The sequence below is a fragment of the Salvelinus fontinalis genome, chromosome 29, assembly GCF_029448725.1.
Source record: "Salvelinus fontinalis isolate EN_2023a chromosome 29, ASM2944872v1, whole genome shotgun sequence".
Classification (NCBI taxonomy): Eukaryota; Metazoa; Chordata; class Actinopteri; order Salmoniformes; family Salmonidae; genus Salvelinus; species Salvelinus fontinalis.
In genome coordinates, this window is record NC_074693.1 from 35,950,160 (window position 1) to 35,970,136 (window position 19,977).

The 19,977-nt window shown below is 44.4% G+C and overlaps 2 protein-coding genes across 2 annotated transcripts in view; both read right to left on the reverse strand.

Moving 5' to 3' along the window:
• Positions 1-1,243: 1,243 nt before the first annotated feature.
• On the reverse strand, positions 1,244-10,025 carry LOC129827926 (protein sprouty homolog 1-like). The gene is made up of 2 exons (XM_055889218.1): positions 9,456-10,025; positions 1,244-7,801 (listed from the first exon to the last, which is right to left on the reverse strand). The coding sequence occupies exon 2, from the start codon at positions 7,744-7,746 to the stop codon at positions 6,697-6,699; it is 1,050 nt and encodes a 349-aa protein (XP_055745193.1). The 5' UTR covers positions 7,747-7,801; positions 9,456-10,025; the 3' UTR covers positions 1,244-6,696.
• A 3,889-nt stretch (positions 10,026-13,914) lies between these two features.
• Positions 13,915-19,977, reverse strand: part of LOC129827927 (ribosome biogenesis protein SPATA5-like) — a 120,291-nt gene continuing 114,228 nt past the window's right edge. The window contains exon 17 of the mRNA XM_055889219.1: positions 13,915-14,599. Coding sequence (XP_055745194.1) covers positions 14,423-14,599 — 177 coding nt within the window. The 3' untranslated portion in view covers positions 13,915-14,422. The remainder of the gene's footprint in view (positions 14,600-19,977) is intronic.

The window sequence follows — 19,977 nt, forward strand, 5'->3', positions numbered from 1 at the left end:
ATATTTGGATGTGTGTATTTTCTGTAATTTATGTAATTCAGGGCTCATCTGTAAAAGAGACCGTATAAGGCCCTGGTGAAATAAGGGTTAATTAAAAAAATATGCTTTCTAACTGCCAAATACTATGTTTTGTGTCCAACTGACAGAACGAGAATACACAACATTCCTCCAAACCTATTTTGTAACTTTTTGTCAGCTGTTGTTTTTCTTGCAATGCTACGCTGTGGTTTGGTACACATTTAGTTGCAGATTCTTGGGTTTCATATGGTGGTTATCCATAATATTAGGTATCTTTGTCGTTGGAGAAACTATTGCTTTGATCTGGTTTAGAAGGAACCTAAAAAAACGAATTGGTCATTTTGAACAATCAAGTGACTAACTGTTTAAACCTCTATCTTGATCCTCTAAAGAAATGCTTTGGTATTTGGAATTCCACTTTTGACAGAGCAGTGAAATGGAATCCCTGTGATCAATGCTGAAGTTTTTGGAAATGTGAATTCTTAACAAGGCGCAAATGAAGATCAATTAAAGTAGGTAACCAAATAGGGACCCATCAAAGGCCAAATATCTGAGCAGCCATCACTGAACTGTTGCTCACCTGTTGACCACTCACAGTTGACTCAAGGGTCCACTAATAGTAGAGATTAAAAGGGAACCTTTGAGGCCCCTATTGAGGGTCATCAAAAAGGAGGGAGGAAAGGAAGGGAGGAAGGGAAAACCATCTCCCTCCCGCCACAATAAAAAAAAAAAGGACATGACCCCCACCCGATCCCCCCCAGCCGAGAGCCGGACAGACTAAAGCCCCCCATTGTTGTCCCTTACACAGGATCACCAAGCCTGCCAGTGAAAAGTGGGAGGAGAGGTGGGGGGGGGGGGGGGGGGTGCCAGCTCAAACACAATCGTGTGATAGGACTTGGCCCTATCTAATCAAGGGCAGGAGGTCACTTCCGAACAACTGGGCAATAAAAGATTATTTCCAGTCGCATAACAGAGGAGCCATTGGGGAGGGAGGGAGGAAAGGAGGGAAGGGGAAAGGCAAGGAGAGAGAAAAAGAGAGCAGGGGAGGGGCACAGACTGTCTGTGAGGAGAGGAAGTGAATTGAAAAAAGTCAGCAGACGGGAACCATCTGGCTGGATGCATAGTCTAATCTTTAAAAAAATAGGGTGAAAAGAGAAGGGGGGAGCAACCCCCCACCAAACACAAACACACACACACTCCGAAAGGGGCCATTGCCTCCAAAGAATGATTTAAGCTCTTTTATTTTTTGAAGTTTTGGAAGGCATTTTTTTCCTCGGTTGAGATATCAAGGAAAAAAGGAAAGGAGAAGGGGGGGGGGGTTGTACATAGCTCTGGGGGTGTTAAGAAAGGAGCAAGGACATGATCTTATCAATGTGGGCCCATCCGGCCAGAAGGAAGAGCAGTATACATAGCTAATGTACTGTGGCTCATGAAGTACACAGTACTGTAACTCTGTAGCCTACACCGTTTGAGAAAATAGGTGGATATTTTGTTGGTGTATTTATCAGAACATTTAGCCATCCAACTGTTGCTTTAAAATATCTAGATGTAATTCTCTTTTCTACGCCTTCCCAGACCCAAATTAGCATTTCTTGACAGAATTATCAAACCGTCTTCACTTCTCGTTACATTTGTTAGATTAACGCATCGGCCACTTGGATTTGATTGAATTTGGCATTAGTAGGAAACATACTTATCGTTGGTTAGAAGGTATTAGCTGTGACTTTGTGATCAGTCTGGGAGGAAGTGGCCTTCTGCATGCTGATGAATCAATCCCGGTGATGAAATAAAAGCTATTGATCTAGCGCAAAGCTCATCTCTCAAACGTGCCTGGCCATTAATTACAATAGGATCCCTCTGAATGATTGCCAAGGCTCGGTTATTGACCCTCTCACTCAACCCCCGCCTTCTCCTCCGTATAGCCTACTAGCCTTTGTCCATAAAATGGCAGACAAAGACAGACAGGAAGAGGGGCTTGGGAATAATGTGTGGTATCAGATGGCAGTAACGCTGCATAGACACACAGCAGTTGGGAACAATGTGTGAAGGGTTTACACCCTGGCCCTGTGTGTGAAACCAAGGAGAAAATGCAAAGAGGCTTGGTTCCAATGGAACACCTCTGCCAAAGTAGTCCCAGCACCTGATAAAACATTGTTTATTACTAATATGTGAATTATAAAAAGGTCACTAAAGTAAATGTGTTTTCCTTGTAACCAACCAGCCTCAGAATAGAAACCAGACACATCCGCCACAACACAACACCTCCCGCCACACTGACCATCAACACGGGGGCCCCTCAGGGGTGTGTGCTCAGTCCCCTCCTGTACTCCCTGTTCATCCACAACTGCATGGCTGCACATGACTCCAACACCTTCGAGTTTGTTGGCGACACAACGGTGGTAAGACTGATCACCGACGACGAGGTAGCGTATTGGGAGAAAGTCAGATCTGGCAGTGTGGTGTCGGGACAACAGCATCTCCCTCAACATAAGCAAAACAAAGGAGCTGATCATGGACTACAGGAAACGGAGCAGGCCCCCATCCAAATTGATGGGGCTGTAGTTGAGCGGGTCGAGAGCTTCAAGGTCCTAGGTGTCCACATCACTAAGGAATTAACATAGTCCACACACACCCACACAGTTGTGAAGAGGGCACATCAGCGCCCCTTCCCCCTCAGGAGGCTGAATAGATTTGGCATGGGCACTCAGATCCTCAAAAAGTTCTACAGCTGCACCATTGAGAGCATCTTGACTGGCTGCATCACCGCTTGGTACGGCTAATGCAAGGTACCTGACCGCAAGGCATTACAGAGGGTAATGAGTATGGCCCAGTACATCACTGGGGCTGAACTCCCTCCCATTCAGGACCTCTACACAAAAAATGGTCAAAGTCTCCAGCCACCCAAGCCATAGTCTGTTATCTCTGCTACTGCACATCAAGCGGTATTAGTGCACCAAGTCTGGAATCAACAGGACCCTGAACAGCTACTACCCCCCAAGCTGTAAGACTGCTAAGAACATACTTCTAAATAGCTAATCAAATGGCTACCCAGACTACCTGCATGTACCCTTTTTGGCACAATCTCTCTTGCCCTGACTCTATGCACACTCACACATACTTACACTGATATCCCAAAACACACTACATACGCACACGTGCATACTGACGCCCCACACACTCACCACATATGCTGCTGCAACTGTCTATCCTGTTGCCTAGTCACGTTAACCCTACCTGTATGTACGTAGCTACCTCAATTACCTCGCACCCCTGCACATCGACTCGGTACTGGTACTCCCTGCATATAGCCTTGTTACTTTTACTCGTTATTGTTATTTAGTGTATTTACTCCTTGTGTCACTATTTTCTCCTAACTCTGCATTGTTGGAAAATGACCCATAAGTAAGCATTTCACTGTTAGTCTACACCTGTTGTTTACAAAGCATGTGACAAATAAATGTTGATTTGATTGTAGCAGGTGTTCTGTGTTATCTGTTATCTTGAACTTTTACTCCATCCAGATGAATGAAGATTCATCTGATTTCATCAGATCTCATTAGATTTCCAATGCTATGGGAAAAAATATTTCCAAAAACATTGAACCAGAAACTTGTCTACATTCACCACCATATGGTTCCCTCCATCTCTCAGAAACGGTTTCACCCAACAAAGTCCATGAATGCTAATTTCCATTTAGATGTTATTAAGAAAATGATGGAAAGGCACTGAGGTTAGGCTCACTGAAAGCTGAGCTTTGCCTTTGGTGACGAATGCTCCGGGAAGTGTTTATAGAAAAGCTTCAGTGGCAGCAGCAGTGCCCTGGCTAAGGACAGCCCCGGCCGGCAGCAGAGCTTGTGGGTTCCACCGTGGTGACTCACAGGGTAGTCATGCATGTTTGCACTCTCAAGGCCCCAATGCTGTCAGAGGGCCCCGGGAGAAGGGCCGCCAAGCTTGACACACTCAAAAATAGCACCCCGTGGGCGTGTGGTGCTGCTAAATTTACTCTGCATCAAGTGCGAGGGTGCCAGTTCGCTTTGTGGCGACTTGTGCCATGGAATGACTTCACTGACTCAGATTGACTTTCACCCCAGTGTGGGACTTGACACGAGAATGATGAATAATATGGAAGCTTGTAGGGGCGATGATGACAAATAATGGACTTGGAGTGGGATCCTTGAAATAGAAAACAAATATTAAGACCCTTAAATTATTTTGGTAATTATATTTTAGTCACTCTTATCCAGAGCAATTAAGGTGAAGTACATTGCTCAAGGGCACATCGACAGATTTTTCACCTAGTCAGGTCGAGGATTAGAACCAGCGACCTTTCGGTTACTGGCCGAACACTCTTAACCGCTAGGCATTTCATCTGATTGAAAAAAAGGAAGGTTTTTAAGGGTCTCTTGTTAAAATCTGAGAACTGGAAATGCGGAGCGAAGAGGTTTCCTTATTTGGATGAGGCTGGAAAATATAAAGTAAACATTAGCTTCATGTTGGCCGCCTCCTGAATTCAGTTTTAGCTCTGTCCTCGATGTCAGGGATCTAAAGTGAAACCTGAAGAAAAACACATTTGCAAATGTCCAGGAGCCATGAGAAAATGGGGCTCAAAGGTAACAGAAATGGACAAATCACTAACTCACTCTTAATTCAATGTAACAAAAATGAACATTCCAGACCCAAAATGTGAAAAAGCACATTAAATAAAAGGAGACATCTGGAAGGGTTGTTCTGTTGAACCATAGTGACAAGGAATCCTACAGGTTGGGTCCAGCAAGAGCCTAGTCAGCTAAATCATAAAATGCCACTTGGTTTTCGACAAAAATACCCCCTTCTCAATGTTTACCACATAACCTAGTTATATTACACATATTACCTCCCTGAATAACTGTGCTTGTTTAACTCGAGGTCAAGAGTTTCCTGCTCCAGCTAAACTGAAACATAGTATTTCAGACTAACTGCCCACTCAAAGTTAAACCCTATTATTTCACTGCATTTCCTGTTGCCCGGTCTGCCATTTCAGGCCCACCAACTTTAGAAGTGATGTACTTACCCCCTGGGGGTCAGAAAACTTCCAGAGTGATAAATTCAATGACTAAAAGAAGCAGCCAAATGGGGTCTGTATCTGCCCCATCTTTGCCTTTAGTGCAGGAACATGCCATAAAAGCTTAGCATTGATAGCTGGTTTATTATCTTTGAACAGGTGGCCTTGGGTAGTCATAATGGTGGCTCTCATTTCTCAGACACACACAGTGGCCTCAATATGGAGACCATTTAGGAGTTGGGAACATCCCGATCTAGCAACTTTTTAAACAAAGGAATGAAGCTATTACTAAGTTTGGTGGTGACCTCTTGGCTGGAATGAAGTTTCTTAAAAGAAAATACCACTCAAACTCTTTTGGTATTTGTTACATTAGTCCACTATTGATACAGTCCCAAAATGTTTTGCATGTCAACAATCAAGTTGATATAGAACATTAAAATACAGAAAGTATGATGCGTTTTGCACTTACTATATTTTGAAAGTTCTATATCTTGAAAACTTGATTGCTGACATACCTATGACTCAAATTATATTTTTTTTTAGCAGAATTCCAAATGAGTAAATATCAACTTGTTGACCAAAGTATTCCAAGTTTTGCAAAGAAAAGCACCACTTGCTTGAAATAAATCAACCAAAGTCTGTTCTCAGTTTCAGAATTGTACTCTATGGTGTATGCAAGAACCAGACCCATTCACTGCTTATGAAACATCTCAATACCTAGAAAGCATTCAAACCAGCGCAAATCACTCAAGGGTCAATGTAATGAGGATAATCAAGACAACATTTTTTTTTCATTATTAATATATTTTCTGCATTAAAAGTTAACATAGCTTTTTCTTTTGTGCCACCCTTTAATTTTTCAGTAAGTATTGATATTTTGTTATATTCAGACATGAGTACATTTAAGACTGTCTTTTGCAATAAATATCATAAAATAGAGCTTCACATAATAAATATTTTTACACACACAAAAAAAAATGTTTTAACAGACATTTTCTTTCAAAAAAATAGCAAGAATTTACTCTTATGGATTTGAGCAATACAGTTTACAAAATGAAAACAAATAAAAGGGAAGAATACCACAGAATGTGTGAATGATGAGTGGGGGGGGGGGGGGGGGGGGAAACATATCCAACAGAATACTATGAGATGGATGTGCTTTCCATAATGCAACTCGAGCACAGAAACCCAGATAACCATGGTCTTAGTGTGGTAGCAACTGGGAATTCAAACAATCCTCGTTTGCTATGAACACGTGGTAACAGCTACATATTGCCTGGCTAGATAGTCCTTCACAGATTTGGTAAGAGGCTGCTCTCACTTGAAGCTTAAAGCACCAGGGAAACTGCCTAGCTAACAGAATATTCTTAATGAGTAGCTGAAGAGAGACAGAAACAGTTCAGACAAAACACTGGTCTGTAAAAACATGGTCCTGTCAGAAAAAAAGGAAGGAAATATAAAAATAATTGAGTGGTTTTCATATTCCGTGCTTTACTCCTAGCAGGATTCCCTGTTGGAGAAAGGGAGGCGGATGGGAGGTGCTTCAAAAGTTTGATTAACATCAATAGTGAATATTATTATCATCGCCAGAACCGCACGGGGATCGACTGCCCCTCTTCCTACACACACACACGGGATCAGGAAGGCTTTTCCAGGGTCTGTGGGGACCAGCTCTCCATTTTGCAATAGACAGTGTTGGAGTTCTTGCAGCGGCAGCCGGGCCTGTTGACTTGGTCGTAGCAGCCCTGGCACGCCTTCAGGCACCCCTTGACGGGCGGATAGCACAGCAAACAGGGGAACAGTACCGACAGTAATCCCATGCAGAGGAAGCGTGAGCAGCAGTGGGAGCGCGACAGCGAGCAGGGGTTGTCGGCGCACGAGTCTCCCTCGTCGTCGTTGGAACAGTGGTAGAAGACGCCCTTGACCAGGCACATGCACGTGCCATGCTCCAGGGCGCTCTCCGCTGAGCACAGGCACTGGCCGTTGCAGGCCAGGCACGAGGGCAGGGTCCTTGGGGTTGTGCAGTCCCCGCACTTGCACTTCCCGCAGCGCTCGCAGATGAACTGGTGGCCAGACGCCACGTCCCCTTTCCCTGAGGGCTTGAGCGGTGCCTCCAGTGGCGGCGGCGGGTGAGAGCCATGCTGGGGGGCTAGCAGCGCCTTGGGCTGAGCCCGAACAGGCTGAGTCCTCTCGGCTCTATGGTGGTGCTGGTGGAGGGCCACCATCCCCGGTCTAGAAGGAGGTGAGCGGGCCAGGAGTCCCTGCTCAGAGGATGCACTGCTGTTGCTCCCGGAGCTGGCCGCGCTGCCCGTACTGGTGGAGCGATTAAGGACCGGGGCCCTGGAGCTACACTGCTGGCCTCCGGCTACTACCACCACCCCACCGTGGTGGCCATGCCCTACCGGCCGGTGCTCATAGTTGTTGTTCACATTGACGAGGATTACCTCGTGAGTCCTCTCCTGCTGCTTCTCGGGCCTGGGTGCCATGCGGGGCGCAGGGGGCCTCCGGACCACCGAGGGCCCTTCTGTGTACTCGTTGCTGGAGCGAATGGCCTTGATTTGGTCCAGGGAGAGGATGGCGGCATGATGGAGCTCCCGCTCGTAATCTGACCTCTGCCGGCCCTCCAGGGCAGGCTGCTGGATCACCACTAATGAACCGCCAGGGCCATGTTGACTTTGGAGCGCCATCTGGGGTGATCACCACTTCCGACATTCACCGTGGACTTGGCATGCATCAGAAAACCTGCAAGGGGGCGGAAAGGGAGACACAGAGAAGGGCCATCAGTAAAGACAGGATGGAGTTTGTAAATGTGAACTAGGATGGTGGAGGTTTTGAATACTGTTCCCGTAGCATTTTAGATTCGACACATGATGGGAAAGGCTAAAGAGCCGACAAAGTAGAACCATCAACAGATCCCTGGATGGTCTCTATATAGTTCAAATAGTTTTCAGCAATGATCATCTGTTATAATACAGGTTAAGAGCAGCCTATTGAGGCGATTATTATTGTATGCTATTTTGTGGTTTAGGCTGTTTAGTTATTTTGAAAATAGATATAACTGTTTAACACTTCAGCAGGCCTACCTTCAACAATGTTAAGAACATGTTCACTTAGCCCAACTATTTTATTTGATCAACATCCCCTTTACAATGGCACATTTTAATGCTCTGGGCGAAGCAAGCCGTGGAAAAGTATACTATTAACTTGTTTTGTAGCTTCCTCAATAAGCACACATCCAAACTTCAGTACAAATACTTCCCGGTCTAATTTACATATGTATGACTAGTTAACATTATAAAGCGCCACGGCGACGGAACGAGGCCACGATCCAAGAGGACAAAATGAGCTGCCTCACTTATTATTCTATTACTAAACGGAAGACGGTTTGAAGGAAATGTGAAGACAATAGGGTCAAAAAAAAACTAGGGTCGCGACAAAATACCACAACATCAGTGTCGACTTTATGTCCATGTAATTTCAAGCAAATGTTTAAGTTATTGTGCTTCTCAAGAACGTCAAAAGCACATTTTACAATCGAATTAAACATAATACCGTTACTCGTGGGTCTATTGGATACTAACATCTTCTGGAATTAGCCGAGGTATCATGTCTAGCTATAAACGCGTATCCGTCGAAACCGGAGTGCAAATGGGACTGATCAGTAAACACATATTGGCAAGGTGTAATCAGCATGACGCAAGCAAGTTAAAAAACCGATACAATTTACAGACAGGAATTCTCTACGTGAGGACAGCTTGCTTATGATCAGGGCTCTAATTTATTGACACTTCTTCATGAAAATCCACAGTAGCTCGCACGGAGCACAATAACTAGTTTGAGCTATTATTTGGATGGTAGCATAATTATTATATTTTTTAAAAAGGGACATAAATACGCCGTTTTTAGCCATATCATACCTCAAACATGTCTATGCCATCGGGTTTAGTTGACCGAGCAACCGCCCATGTGATAGAGATGAATCGAAATAAGGGGGGAAACCTTATGAATGAAAACTAGGCTATCGTGGGGGAGGGGTGCTTGCGCGTGAGATGCTCTACTCTGACAACCCTACTATGACCGTTTTGATTCCTTTCGAAAGTCGAATGACCTGTATTAAATAGACACACCGAGTAGAGGACACACGCGTGTGAAGAATGTTAAGCCAACTCTACAGATTCGAGCACCAGATGAGTGTTCCCAAGGACACCCATCGACACAAGCCTATTCCATGCAACTACAGTGACAACAATGTTCCCAAAACCGGAGTTCTGAACACTATGCGCATAGCCTACTTGCATCAGGTTTGACTTATCCAGTCTACATTTAAGCAACAAAGAATCGATGACCAAACCCGACATTTCAAATGTGTTTCACGCATTGAGGGGGAGATACGCACCCATCTGCAACCATCCATAACGTCGATTCCATCAACCAATATACAAAAACTCCATCCAAGTAAATTGTCCAAGCGTATTTTAATTAGCTCTTAACATTCGTAACGATTGCGTTAAATCCTGATACGATGTTGTAGCTTATCTTCTTTCGTTATTCCTTCTTAAACTCTGGTGCATTACACACTGTGTTCCAGAAATTGTAAATCCACGCTTCTTGATGCACCCAATAAAGGTTGCGCACTTGAAGCCGATCTAGTCAGACAACCCAGTTTAGTCCTAGAGCGGAGTAACAATTGCAGGAGGAATCTTCTTTAGGATTTTGAAAAATCACACTTTAATTAATTTACAATATGAAAACAAATAATTATATATCCAATGGCTTCCGTCTTCGAATTATAATGAGTAAATTGTAGTAAAATACGGTTTTTGTTAGGCGGAATGCTCAAAAGCAAGCGCTAATCGAGGACGTGCTCTCTTCAACACTGCATGCCTGTCTAACTCTGAATGAATGAGAACGTAGAGCTCAGTGTTTGCTCGACAAGCCAACTCCCATTGGCCATTCACTCCACTGAAAAAGGATACATCGCATCCGCTCTTAATTCATTGGGCAGATGTGGAAGGCCGGGCGATAGAGATGTGTGCAGCAGTTAAGGTGGAGCTGTTTGAAATAGCAGAGAAAGCAAATGTTGTTCTTGTGCTTACAAACTGTGGAACAGTGACAACAGAAGTATCAATTTTATAACGTTGTTTTATTTAATTCCACGGCATTCCACGACGTCTCACCATTCTAATTACGCATAGCATAGTTAGAAATCAAACGCAAGACAGAAAATCATTTTAGAATGTATTTTTTATTTTTCCTTTATTTAACTAGTCAAGTCAGTTAAGAACAAATTATTATTTATTGACGACCTACTGGAATACTGTTGGCCTAAGACCTAAATCTAAAATACAATAATAAAATTTGATATATAGAAAATGAAATGACAACCCCTTCATTACTCCGTTATATTATAACTCCAGTGAAACAGTGGGCCTAAACATAACTTCGGAGCCACCTTAAGAAAAAGGCACCCCGCAAGCGAGGGGAAAGATTCCCCCACCCGCCGCATCCCCCCCTCTGTTCTTGACTGTCTGGTTTGATTGGTGTCGCGGATGCGCTACATCCGGATCCATGAGAAAAGGAAGTTCAATACAAAGTCAATTTATCCTCTTCAAATGGAAAAATCAATAGATGAATGACCTCATTACCATCTCGGGTCAGAAAATTCCACAATACTTCTACATTAACGGACTGATAAATGCATCTGTAGGCCTATGTCTCTGATGTTTGGGCTGGATAGGCTATATAAAAAAAGTAGTTTGGAGCTTCATGCTTGATGATAAAGCAACTCCTGCTGGATTCGCAAACGACAGATGGGAACCTCTTCATTGTGGTCGGAAGTGCGGAAAGCGGTTGGAAATTTTAGGATTACAGTAATTAACAGATTTTCCATGGATGCAATGATTAATATACCATCCGTACTTCCTTTTCTCCCCCTGGATATATTCAATACGCAAATGCAAACCAAATGTAAAGCACATTATTAAAGTTGAATGCAAAAGTTTCCTTCAAATTTTCCACCCAATGCAATAATCAAAGGGGCAGATCGAAATGTAATGGGGGGAGGGCTGTGGAGGGTCGTGTGTTAATAGAACATGAACGAATTACCCTCCTGTCTGTTGTCTATATCTGTATAGCAGATGCAGTAGGCATCTGACATACAGTTGAAGTCGGAAGTTTACATACACCTTAGCCAAATACATTTAAACTCAGTTTTTCAAAATTCCTGACATTTAATCCTAGTAAAAAGCTTTTAGGGTTTTTAGGCCTTGCTCGCACACGCTTTTTCAGTTCTGCCCACAAATATTCTATGGGATTGAGGTCAGGGCTTTGTGATGGCCACTCCAATACCTTGACTTTGTTGTCCTTAAGCCATTTTGCCACAACTTTGGAAGTGTGCTTGGGGTCATTGTCCATTTGGAAGACCCATTTACTACCAAGCTTTAACTTCCTGACTGATGTCTTGAGATGTTGCGTCAATATATCTAATATATCCAATCAATATATCATTTTCCACCCTCATGGTGCCATCTATTTTGTGAAGTGCACCAGCCCCTCCTGCAGCAAAGCACCCCCACAACATGATGCTGCCACCCCCGTGCTTCACGGTTAGGATGGTGTACTTCGGCTTGCAAGCCTCCCCCTTTTTCCTCCAAACATAACTATGGTCATTATGGCCAAACAGTTCTATTTTTTTTTCATCAGACCAGAGGACATTTCTGCAAAAAGTACAATCTTTGTCCCCACGTGCAGTTGCAAACCGTAGTCTGGCTTTTTTATGGCAGTTTTGGAGCTGTGGCTTCTTCCTTGCTGAGCGGCCTTTCAGGTTATGTCGATATAGGACTCGTTTTACTGTGGATATACACTGCTCAAAAAAATAAAGGGAACACTTAAACAACACAATGTAACTCCAAGTCAATCACACTTCTGTGAAATCAAACTGTCCACTTAGGAAGCAACACTGATTGACAATAAATTTCACATGCTGTTGTGCAAATGGAATAGACAAAAGGTGGAAATTATAGGCAATTAGCAAGACACCCCCAAAAAAAGGAGTGATTCTGCAGGTGGTGACCACAGACCACTTCTCAGTTCCTATGCTTCCTGGCTGATGTTTTGGTCACTTTTGAATGCTGGCGGTGCTCTCACTCTAGTGGTAGCATGAGACGGAGTCTACAACCCACACAAGTGGCTCAGGTAGTGCAGTTCATCCAGGATGGCACATCAATGCGAGCTGTGGCAAAAAGGTTTGCTGTGTCTGTCAGCGTAGTGTCCAGAGCATGGAGGCGCTACCAGGAGACAGGCCAGTACATCAGGAGACGTGGAGGAGGCCATAGGAGGGCAACAACCCAGCAGCCGGACCACTTGCCACAGCTCGCATTGATGTGCCCCCCCCTTGTTTATTGATTATCCCTTGTTTATTGATGGTCCTGACTGTGCCAGATTGGATCTTAATGCATATGGATGTCCATTACACTTCTCAAAGGTCCGGTTGATTAAAATCCTCCCTGTCATGTTGTCCGGTGCCAAATTTTCCTAAAGGAAACTCTGAAATGGCATATTGTTTTTATGAAGATTTTAGAATAGTCACATGAAAATCTGTCACCAATTGTACAGAAAGCTAGCAATAGGCACCCTATAGACTCTGGTAAGTGTGCTAGTCCCGTGTCACGTTGATTATGCTGCACATCATGGTTCACCAGCAGCCCCAAACATCTAAAGAATAAGCTACCAGCCAAACAAGCTTGTATGAATTGTACTTAAACTCCCCCCTCATACTCATCTGGAGGTTGATCATTTTTTAGTCTCTATCTCTGTAATGTGTCTGTATCTATGTAGTTGTATATGTATTTATGTAAAAAAAAAACAAGGACCACAATGGAAATAAGTCTGACTTTATTATGCAATCCCGGTCACTTAAAAAAATATTTGTGTATTTTTAAATGACAAATAAAATCAATCAATCAATCCAAACTGTGCAGCGGCCAATTGATGAATGGAAAGAGACATCTGTTACAAAACACCAAAATGTTCAATGACATTCGGAGATTGTCAAGCCAAGCCTTCAATACTGGGTAAGCCTACAAGGTAGGGACGGATGTATTTTCTGTTTGTCGAGATTGACAGTCTATTTATTGTGGTGTTGAAAACCAAAACCATGATTTTGACGTTCCCAAAGTCGGTATGCTTTGTTTATTGATTGTGTGGTGCATTGGCACAGAAACCTATTGGTGAAAAATGTGTTATTTTATATAATTATAAATATGTTGAATGTTGAAAATCTGATTTCTCCCTAGTTGATCATTGTCTGCAGCCGGCTCTGATTGTGAAGTAATGAAACAGGCAGCAGGGAGAGTGAGCTGGTCCATGGTGGTCGGCGAACCCTCAACCTTCTGGCCCGTAGCCCTGCATGGCATCAACTGTGAAACAAAAGCATGCTGAAGTGGCAAAGTCCATATCCACGTTTATAAACACAGGATTGCTACATTTGTTATTTGCGGTAGTTAACATTACTGAGTTAATTCTATGAGGTGTGAGGGTGTTAAATTTATTTTACAGTACAAGGGGAGGGTCATGATGAAAATATTTGTAACTTTGTGGAAAGGGGGGGGGGGGGCATGTTTTTTATGACACCTTGATTTAGACGACCCCCCCCCAGTAAATTCCAATCTTTCCCTAAGAGTTGAGTTTTATATTGTCATAACTTTTGTTTTGAAAATTGCCCAAAGAAGAGCCTTTGAAAAATGTATGAATGTTTGTTATTTTTCTGCATTGTAATCTTTCTGTGTGTGTACCCATGCCTAATATATTCAATTTGTCTTATGAGGATAACATTAAAAAAAGCATTAACAAGCATATAGAGAAACAATTCCTTTATTACATTGTAGCCTAATACTGCATTTCAGGGAGCACAGGTTTGTAAATAACAATTTTGTAGAGAATTTTGGTTATTTTTGGTGACCAAGAATAAATGAGCACATTACAAAGTAGCATAATGGTTAAATCACATGGGCTATTCTCGCCTATTGTTTCCCCCTAATCCAGTGTTTCCCCAACTCGGTCCTAGGGACCCCAAGGGCACACATATTGGTTTTTGCCCTAGCACTACACAGCTGAATCAAATAATCAAAGCATGATGATGAGTAGTGCTATGGAACAAAAACTAAATGTGCAGCCCTAGGGGGTCCCCAGGACCGAGTTTGGGAAACGCTGCAGCCTATTCACTGATGTAATGTCCATTTGGAAACCCTTGCGACTTCAGTGGATAACTGCATTTACAGTAAACATATGCAGTCGGTCCTGGAGGCCTACTGCTTATTCTAGCAAAGACTCCTCTCGCAGGTTTGGAATTTCTCCACGCCGACGTCAGAAGAAGCGCAGGCCGCGTTGCTGTTGATAGTTGATATACGACTGGATGAGAGCGTCTGGAACTCTTGGCTTCACGGCGCTCAGGGCGCTTTCAAAGTGTCTCCCCATGATGAGCTGTGCTTTGATGTCCTCTTGCAGGGCCAGCAGGGCAGCCTCTCTGCATACTGCCGTTATCTGCGACAGGAAACAGATACAGGGGTGTCAGGCGGCCAGATCACGACTACTTCAAATCATGCTAGCATCCACAGCCACTAGGCCAGTGTTTCCCACCGCCAGTCCTCGAGTAGCCCCAACAGCACACATTTTTTGTTGTAGCCGGGACACACATACCTCATTCAACTCATTTAGGGCTTAATGAGTAGCTGAGTTGAATCAGGTGTGCTCGCCCAGGGCAAAAATAAAAATGAGTACTGTTGGGGATACTTGAGGACTGGAGTTGGGAAACACCGCCCTAGGCTGTGGTGAGCAGGTCAATAATGAATCTCTACAAAACGAGGTTGACCAAATCAAGACCATTGGAATAAAAATTGAATTTAGGTTGTGATCTAATAGTTGAATTTACACATTTGTAACAGTTTGTATTAAGCCATGTGTAATATTACACAATAGCTACAAGCTTTTTATGCTTAGCCTACGGTTATTACAGGGTTACACACAAACACACACACACACACACACACACACACACACACACACACACACACACACACACACACACACACACACACACACACACACACACACACACACACACACACACACACACACACACACACACTTTACGTTGCTCAGGGTTCGGGTCGTTCCGTGGAGCGAACTGACGTTGCATATCCTGCAAAAATCTCAACACAGTGCTATCAGTCACTGGAAAGACATATTGGTTTCCTTTGGAGCAGGTTGTGCCGTAGAACAGAGCGCTAGTTTTGGAAGAGAGGGTGGCATGGGTGAGGAAAAAGGTGTCTGGCGTTCATCAGCCATCGCTGGACTTTCGGGAACGACTCACTCCCATGGCGTGTACAGAATCTCCTCCAAAAGTCACCAGGCCTTAGTCTTATCACCGTTAATTCAGGGGGAAATTATAAAACAGGTGTGGGAGGTGGTGGTGGGGGGTCTACTGACACCGCCACCTCCCTCCACGCCAGGGGAAACCACAAAGGGCTCAATGTGTTCGGAAAACCAGACCTATATACGGAAATCTCACTGGAGGCGAGTTAGTGCTGGGCTGGAACAAAAGCCTGTGTGCACATTGGCCCTACAGGACCGGATATGCCCGTCCCAATTCTAAATGTAGGCTTATACGGTGTCCTGGTGTCCTCCACAAACCATCTGGGTCCATATTCATAAAGCCCCTCAGTGTATGCGTGGTGATCTAGGGTCAGTTCTGCCTTTTATATCATAATTAATATGATTATAAGGACATGGCGGGACCTGATCCTAGATCAGCACTCCTACTATGAGGTGCTTTGTAAATCCGGACGGCCCGTAACAGCAGAACTGAAACGTTGAGGGCATAATTACACCTGCGGGGGCTGCGAATGTAGTCAATCTACTTCAAGCTGAGGAAACTGAACAATTTGGAAGGTGACCTCACAAATTCCCTTGGCATATTTTCCCCATTCCAAGAAGGGGACAGCACAAATGGGTACCCTACAATTAAGGATTCAAAGAACTTAAAGAGGCGGAAAAAAAAGTTTTCCTAAAAGGAATAACCCCCTTATTGCAATGGGAAGGGCGAAGAGAAAATCAAAATAGTGGTTCCCCTTGAGCTCATCCATGGGACAGAGGCTGGCAACAAGATGGCAGACTGTTGACATTGACAGACATTGCCGGGTAGAAGTCGGCGAAAGGTACAGATCTCAGTTCCTCATCTTAACCATTATGTAGAAAACCACAAAACAGATCTTAGATCAGAAAAACAACAATGGAGGAGGGTTGCAGCAGCCAACGAGAATATTTATTCATTTATATTGTAGCTAAAGTGAATTCGTAGCAAAATAGCTCCATAGCTGCTTAAAGACATGCTCCAGAACTTTGGTGACTGCTAATCATTTTTTAGATGTGCTGCACCATTTTCCCTGATGTGGGCCAGCCCCCTAGCAATTTGAGTTCTAGCCATTGAGCTTCAGCGCCTCACCATTTGAGTGACAGCTAGTAAGATACATACACAGCAGAGCGAGAGAGAGAGGGACAGCAATGATGTGGTGCATATATCTGCATAAATGTGGCGTGGTAGGCAATTTTCGGGGACCACTTTTGGCTCGTGAGCGCAACTTTCAGAACTACCGGCTAAAAAGTATACAAAAGAACTGGAGAATCTCTGTAGCCACTTTGTCTGTGTGTATATTGGGCCAGGTTGCTGGTTCGAATCTCAGAGCCGACTAGGTGAAAAATATGTTGATGGGCCCTTGAACAAAGCACTTAACCCTAATTGCTACTTTTAGTCGCTCTGGGTAAGAGCGTCTGCTAAATTACTAAAGTACTTCTACTTTGACAGATTAGTTGTGGTACCAGCATCCACCAGGGTCACATATTCGCTCAGGTATGGTAATAACCCATCAGTATCCACTTCTCCGACGACTCACTAAAGATCTGTGTGTGCACTGTTTGCCTGTTTTTGCTAGTTCAACTACTACTCAACGTAGTTGAGTAGAAAGAGAAGCCAAGTCCTATGTCGCATATAGAGACACATTTAAATATCTCCTGAGAGGTTTAACAGAATTAACCAAAAATGTTAAGAGTAGCTAGTACTTCCAAGTATTATACACAAGTGACATGACATCTGGCGCCGACAGAGATGGCCGCCTCGCTTCGCGTTCTTAGGAAACTATTCAGTATTTTGATGTATTATTTCTTACACTGTTACCCCAGGAAATCTTAAGTCTTATTACATACAGCCGGGAGGAACTATTGGATATAAGAGCAACGTCAACTTACCAACATTACAACCAGGAATGCGACTTTCCTGAAGTGGATCCTCTGTTTGATCCACCACCCAGGACAATGGATCGGATCCCAGCAGGCGACCCAAAACAACGGCGCCGCAGAAGGGGCAGATGGAGCGGTCTTCTGGTTAGGCGCCGTAGACGGGCACATCGCCCACAACTCCTGAGTATACTACTAGCCAATGTCCAGTCTCTTGACAACAAGGTAGAAAAAATCCGAGCAAGGGTTGCCTTCCAGAGAGACATCAGAGATTGTAACATTCTCTGTTTCACGGAAACATGGCTCACTCGGGATATGTTGTCGGAGTCGGTACAGCCACCTGGTTTCTTCAAGCTTCGCGCAGACAGAAACAAACATCTCTCTGGTAAGAAGAAGGGGGGGGTGTATGCCTTATGATTAACGAGTTGTGGTGTGATCATAACAACATACAGGAACTCAAGTCCTTTTGTTCACCTGACCTAGAATTCCTTACAATCAAATGCCGACCGCATTATCTACAAAGAGAATTCTCTTAGATTATAATCACAGTCGTGTACATCCCCCCCAAGCAGACACCTTGATGGCCCTGAAAGAACTTAATTGGACTCTATGTAAACTGGAAACTACATATCCCGAGGCTGCATTTACTGTAGCTGGGGATTTTAACAAGGCTAATCTGAAAACAAGGCTCCCTAAATTTTATCAGCATATTGAATGTGCGACCCGGGCTGGAAAAATTCTGAATCATTGTTACTCTAACTTCCGCGACGCATACAAAGCCCTCCCTCGCCCTCCTTTCAGCAAATCTGACCACAACTCAATTTTGTTGCTCCCAGCCTATAAACAGAAACTAAAACAGGAAACGTCCGTGCTCAGGTCTGTTCAATGCTGGTCCGACCAATCTGACTCCACGCTTCAAGATTGCTTCGATCACGTGGACTGGGAGATGTTCCGGATAGCGTCGAACAACAACATTGATATATACTCTGATTCGGTGAGCGAGTTTATTAGCAAGTGCATCGGTGATATTGTACCCACGGCGACAATTAAAACCTTCCCCAACCAGAAACCTTCCTCAACCAGAAACCGTGGATTGATGTCAGCATTCGCTCAAAACTGAAAGCGCGAACCACTGCTTTCAATCAGGGCAAGGCGACCGGAAACATGACCGAATACAAACAGTGTAGCTATTCCCTCTGCAAGGCAATCAAACAAGCTAAGCGTCAGTATAGAGACAAAGTAGAGTCACAATTCAACGCCTCAGGCACAAGACGTATGTGGCAGGGTCTACAGTCAATCACGGACTACAAAAAGAAAACCAGTCCCGTCGCGGACCCCAATGTCTTGCTCCCAGACAAACGAAACAACTTCTTTGCTTGCTTTGAGGACAATACAGTGCCACCGACACGGCCCGCTACCAAAACCTGCAGACTCTCCTTCACCGCAGCCAACGTGAGTAAAACATTTAAACGTGTTAACCCTCGCAAGGCTACCGGCCCAGACGGCATCCCTAGCCACGTCCTCAAAGCATGCGCAGACCAGCTTGCTGGGTTGTTTACGGACATATTCAATCAATCCCTATCCCAGTCTGCTATTCCCACATGCAGGGCCACCATTGTTCCTGTTCCCAAGAAAGCTAAGGTAACTGAGCTAAACGACTACCGCCCCGTAGCACTAACTTCCGTCATCCTGAAGTGCTTTGAGAGATTAGTCAAGGATCATATCACCTCCACCCTACCTGACACCCTAGACCCACTCCAATAGGTCCACAGATGACGCAATCGCAATCACACTGCCCTAACCCATCTGGACAAGAGGAATACCTATGTAAGAATGCTGATCATCGACTACAGCTCAGCATTTAAAACCATAGTACCCTCCAAACTCGTCATTAAGCTCGAAGACCCTGGGTCTCGACCCCGCCCTGTGCAACTGGGTCCTGGACTTTCTGATGGGCCGCCCCCAGGTGGTGAGGGTAGGAAACAACATCTCCACCCCGCTGATCCTCAACACTGGGGCCCCACAAGGGTGTGTGCTCAGCCCTCTCCTGTACTCCCTGTTCACCCATGACTGCGTGGCCATGCAAGCCTCCAACTCAATCATCAAGTTTGCAGACGACACAACAGTAGTAGGCTTGATTACCAACAACGATGAGACGGCCTACAGGAAGGAGGTGAGGGTACTCGGAGTGTGGTGTCAGGAAAATAACCTCAATCTCAACGTCAACAAAACAAAGGAGATGATCGTGGACTTCAGGAAACAGCAGAGGGAGCACCCCCCTATCCACATCGACGGGACAGTAGTGGAGAAGGTGGTAAGTTTTAAGTTCACTGACAAACTGAAATGGTCCACCCACACAGACAGCGTGGTGAAGAAGGCGCAACAGCGCCTCTTCAACCTCAGGAGGCTGAAGAAATTTGGCTTGTCACCAAAAACGCCAACCACCCTAGTCATGGCCAGTTAACCCCGCTATCACCCAGAAGGTGAGGTCAGTACAGGTGCATCAAAGATGGGACCGAGAGACTGAAAAACAGCTTCTATCTCAAGGCCATCAGACTGTTAAACAGCCATCACTAACATTGAGTGGATGCTGTCAATATACTGACTCTAGCCACTTTAATAATTAAAAA

What these genes read in the sequence shown, in the direction of transcription:
- LOC129827926 (XM_055889218.1), bottom strand. Translation starts at nt 7,746, where the DNA reads ATGGCGCTCCAAAGTCAACATGGCCCTGGCGGTTCATTAGTGGTGATC.